Below are 4,989 nucleotides of genomic sequence, written 5' to 3'. Positions count from 1 at the left end.
GGGGGGGGGTGTATGTCCTATGTACAGTGTGACTGAGGTCACAGGTCAGGTTACAGGCAAGGAACCCAAACCCTCACAGCCTCCTCTCTCCAGCCCCGTGTTTCAATGGGGGTACCTGCGTGAACAGACCCGGCACCTTCTCCTGCCTCTGTGCCATGGGCTTCCAGGGCCGGCGCTGTGAGGGAAAGATCCGCCCCAGTTGTGCAGACAGGTGAGCAAGGCACAAAGACCCCTAGAAGGGAGAAAGTCCCTCATCCTTCCCACCCCTCCTCTCATCTCCCCTTGGGCTCCAGGCTGCCTCCCACCCCACACCCCTCGTTCCGCCTTCCCTCCTGGCTTGCCACCTCCCAGTGGTTGCCTCCCAACAACATCACACACTGCCTTCCCCTTGTTTCCTGAATTTCTTCCTATCATGCCCTGTCTCTGTCTTGTTCAGCCCCTGTAGGAATAGGGCAACCTGCCAGGACAGCCCTCAGGGTCGCCGCTGTCTCTGCCCCACTGGCTACACCGGAGGTAGCTGCCAGGTGAGGGCCATTGAAGCCAGGTGTGCTGAGGAGGGAAGTGGCTGGGAGGGAAACCAGGGAGGGTCACCTGGTCCCAGGCCATTCAGGAGAGAGTTTTTGAAGGAAGGGATTTCGAGGAGCTGGAGTGAGCAGAGGACCATCTCTGGGCTGGGAATCTAATGCTGTGTCCTGCCTCACACTCCCTCCCACCCCTCAGACTCTGATGGACTTATGTGCCCAGAAGCCCTGTCCACGCAATTCCCACTGCCTCCAGACTGGGCCCTCCTTCCACTGCTTGTGCCTCCAGGGATGGACCGGGCCTCTCTGCAACCTTCCACTGTCCTCCTGCCAGAAGGCTGCACTGAGCCAAGGTAACCAACCAACCAACCCCAGCACTGACTGGAGAGCAGATGAAGAAAACATGGGTGTTCTCACCTGCCCCATTCCTGCGGGCATCCACACAGCCTTTGGCCAAAACAACCACCTGAGAATCAAAACCACACAGACAAATCAGTTCTTGATTGCACAGGTGTTGAACTGTGCAATCAGAGAAGCCTAACGCAATTCCTGTTACCTCATTTAACACAATTCAAGCAACACCAACCAGCCCATTCCACAGGATTCCAGTTTAGCCCAACCATGAGGGACATGACTCAGCGTAGAACAACTCAACTCTGTCCTGATCATCATAACCCAGGCAGAGTGGACCACACTTAATCCAGCTACACTCAACGCATTTCACCCCACCCCATTCACTTCAATGTCACGCCAACCTCTTTGACAAAGAACACTAAAATAAGAAGAGGAGGAAGTCATGGGGTCCAGGCAGCAGGGAGGGGAGCAGATGCAGTAGGAGAAGAGAAAAACCCTCCCCTTTCTCTTTACAACCAGATCCTCATGTGTGTGTGTCATGGGTTGGACAGGGCCAGAGTGTGAGGCAGAGCTAGGGGGCTGCGTCTCTGCACCCTGTGCCCATGGGGGGACCTGCTACCCCCAGCCCTCTGGCTACAACTGCACCTGCCCTATAGGCAACTATAATACTGAGAATAAGGTTTGATATGAGAAGACCTCGGGAAAGAGACTATGATGGAGTTAAGGGAGAGCTGATGGGAATCACAGGGAGAGAACATCAAAGGAATGCAGAACTCAGGGGACAGACTTAAGCCACATATCCTCACCTGAGGCATCCCTTGAATTCTTTCTTGCTCAAGCCTTATTTTAAGCCAAGAACACAGTTACTTTAACACTATGATAAGCTTTAGAGGTATGTCTCCAACATTCTGGCAGAAAGGGTGAGGAGAGAGGTAAAACTCGATGTTCTAATTTCTTCAGTGCCAGGAGTTATTAACTCCTTGGGCCCAGAGTGGCCTCCACCCAGGAATGTTAGTGGTCCCCAAGGTAAAGGCCTCTACACCCAGAGTTTGGGCCCTGAATATACCCTTCATCCTCCCAACTTATCTTTTTCTTTTTGAAATGGAGTCCCACTCTGCCACCCAGGCTGGAGTGCAGTGGCACGTTCTCGGCTCACTGCAACCTCCGCCTCCTAGGTTCAAGTGATTCTCCTGCCTCAGCTTCCCAAGTAGCCGGGATTCATGTGCCACCATGCCCAGCTAATTTTTTTATTTTTATTTTTTTGTATTTTTAATAGAGACGGGGTTTCATCATGTTGGCCAGACTGGTCTCAAACTCCTGACCTCAGTGATACACCTGTCTCAGCCTCCCAAAGTGCTGAGATTACAGGTGTGAGCCACAGCACCTGGCCACATCCCCACTTACCTTTTTTTTTTTTTTTTTTTTTGAGATGGAGTCTTGCTCTATAGCCCAGGCTGGAGTGCAATGGCACCATTTCGGCTTACTACAAACTCCATCTCCCAGGTTCAAGTGATTCTCTTGCCTCAGCCTTCCAAGTAGCTGGGATTACAGGCGCCCGCCACAATGCCCGACTAATTTTTTGTATTTTTAGTAGAGATGGGGTTTCACCATGTTTGCCAGGCTGGTCTGAAACTCCTGACCTCGTGATCCACCCGCCTCAGCCTCCCAAAGTGCTGGGATTACAGGCGTGAGCCACCGCGCCCGGCCCCCCACTGGTCTTTATATATCCCTGTTTGTCTCTCTCCCTAGGCATAGACGTCTCTTCCCTTTGCCAGAATGGAGGCCTCTGTGTCGACAGTGGCCCCTCCTATTTCTGCCACTGCCCCCCTGGATTCCAAGGCAGCCTGTGCCAGGATCATGTGAACCCATGTGAGTCCAGGCCTTGCCAGCACGGGGCCACCTGCATGGCCCAGCCCAGTGGGTATCTCTGCCAGGTGAGAGGGTCTGCAGGAGAAGGGGGAGGAAAGACAAGGGTGGTCTGGATGGGAGAGACAGTAGTGACTGAGGGAAGACCCAGTGTATCCATTTCTCCTCCCTTTTTTTAAAACCCCACACACCCAACTAACCACAAAGTCATGCCACTTTATCTCCTGAAGTTTTCTCAAGTCTGTGCTTTCACTTTCGCCCTTTGTCCCACTGCCTGAGTCCTGACCTTTGTTGCATTCCAGGTAGATACTTGCATCAGTCTCCTAACTATGGTCCCTGCCTCCACACTTGTCCTTCTACAGGTTCAGCTTTTACCCCATGACCAGGGTACTCTACTGAAAATGTCCAGCTGACCTGTCTGTCCCCTGCTGAACCTTCAGTGGCTGCCCGCCTCATTCAGAATAAAGTCCAAGGCCTGCATGACCCAGCCCTGCCTGCCTCTCAGGCCTCAGCTCTCTCCATCTCACCCTCCTACTCTCTGCTCCAGCAACACAAAACTGCTGCTGACTTTCCCACATACCCCATACTGATTCTTGCCTCTCAGCCTTTATCCCTGCTATTGACACTACCTGGAATGGCCTTCCCAACCCCTCTTCCACGGGCTGGTGTTCAGGGGCACCTTCCTCAGGAAGATGTCCCTAACTTCTCCCCAGGCTGATTAGGGTCTCTTCTTCGTGGTCCAGGTCACTCAGCTGGGAGAGGCAAAACTGGCATTCAGGTCTAAGCAGCCTGATTCGTATGCTTAGAACCACAACCTTTTTTGTGTGTGTGGTTGCCATTTTATTTTCTTTTGTTATTGACACACAATAGTCGTACATATCTATGGGGTACATGTGAGGTTTTTTTGTTTTGTTTTGTCTTTTTGTTTTTGGAGACAGAGTCGCTCTATCCCCCAGGCTGAAGTGCAGTGGCACGATCTTGGCTCACTGCAACCCCTGCCTTCCAGGTTCAAGCAATTCTCATGTCTCAACCTCCCGAGTAGCTGGGATTACAGGCACGCACCACCACGCCAGGCTAATTTTTGTATTTTTAGTAGAGATGGGGTTTTCATCATGTTGGGCAGGCTGGTCTCAGAACTCCTGACCTCAGGCAATCCACCCGCTCAGCCTGCCAAAGTGATAGGATTACAGGCATGAGCCACCACACCTGGCCACATGTGATATTTTGATACATGCATACAATGTGTCATGATCAGATCAGGGTAATTGGGATATCTATCATCTCAAACATTTATCATTTCTTTGTGTCGAGAACATTCCAAATCCTCTCTTCTAGTTATTTTGAAATACAAATTGTTAACTATCATCATCCTTCTCTGCTATCTAACACTAGAACTTATTCCTTCTATATGACCATAATTTTGTATCCGTTAACCAACCTCTCTTCATCTCCCCCTCCCTGCCACCCTTTCTAACCTCTGGTAGCCATAATTCTACTCTACTTCCATGAGACTAACTTTTTTAGCTCCCACATGTGAGCGAGGAGCAATATTAGACATGCAATAGGAGGCTGATGCAAGTTTCTATCTGGAATGCAAGAAAGGTCAGGACTAACTAAGGCAGTGGCACAAGGGTGAAAGTGAGAGACATGCAATATTTGTCTTTCCATGCTTGGCTTATTTCACTTAACATAATGTCCTTCAGTCTCATCCATGTGGCTGAAAATGATAGGATTTCATTCTTTTTCTGGTTGAATAATATTCCATTGTGTATATATGCCACAGTTTCTTTTTTCCATTCATTTGTTGATGGCACTTAGGTTAATTCCATATGTTAGCTATTGGGAACAGTGCTGCAATAAACATGGGGGTGCAGATATCTCTTCAAGATACCGATTTCCTTTGGATATGTAATCAACAGTAGATTGATCATATGGTAAATCTTTTTTTAATTTTTGGGAAACTTCCATGCTTTTCTCCATACTGGCTATGTTAGTTTACATTCCCACCAACAGCATATGAGAGTTGCCCTTTCTCTGCATCCTTGCCAGCATTTGCTATTTTTTGGGTTTTTTTTTTTTTTTTTTTTGTTTTTTTTTTTTTTTTTTTTTTTTTTTTTTTTTCTTGTTTTTCGACAGAGTCTTGCTCTATTGCCCAGGCTGGAGCACAGTGACTTGATCTCAGCTCACTGCAACCTCTGCCTCCCAGATTCAAGCAATTCTTGTGCCTCAGCCTCCCAAGTAGCTGGGA

At 49.3% G+C, this 4,989-nt stretch overlaps 1 protein-coding gene across 2 annotated transcripts in view; it reads left to right on the top strand.

Annotated features, from left to right (window-relative positions):
• The window catches only part of LOC105531504 (neurogenic locus notch homolog protein 4), a 42,326-nt gene that overhangs the window by 15,754 nt on the left and 21,583 nt on the right, over positions 1-4,989 (top strand). For both annotated transcript variants that reach the window (XM_011969423.1, XM_011969422.1), the window contains exon 18: positions 2,625-2,809. In XM_011969423.1, the coding sequence (XP_011824813.1) occupies positions 2,625-2,809 (185 nt within the window). The remainder of the gene's footprint in view (positions 1-2,624; positions 2,810-4,989) is intronic.

This window comes from Mandrillus leucophaeus, unplaced genomic scaffold (assembly GCF_000951045.1).
Source record: "Mandrillus leucophaeus isolate KB7577 unplaced genomic scaffold, Mleu.le_1.0 Scaffold890, whole genome shotgun sequence".
Classification (NCBI taxonomy): domain Eukaryota; kingdom Metazoa; phylum Chordata; class Mammalia; order Primates; family Cercopithecidae; genus Mandrillus; species Mandrillus leucophaeus.
Note: the sequence above shows the minus strand (reverse complement) of the source record. Positions and strands in the feature narration are given on the sequence as shown.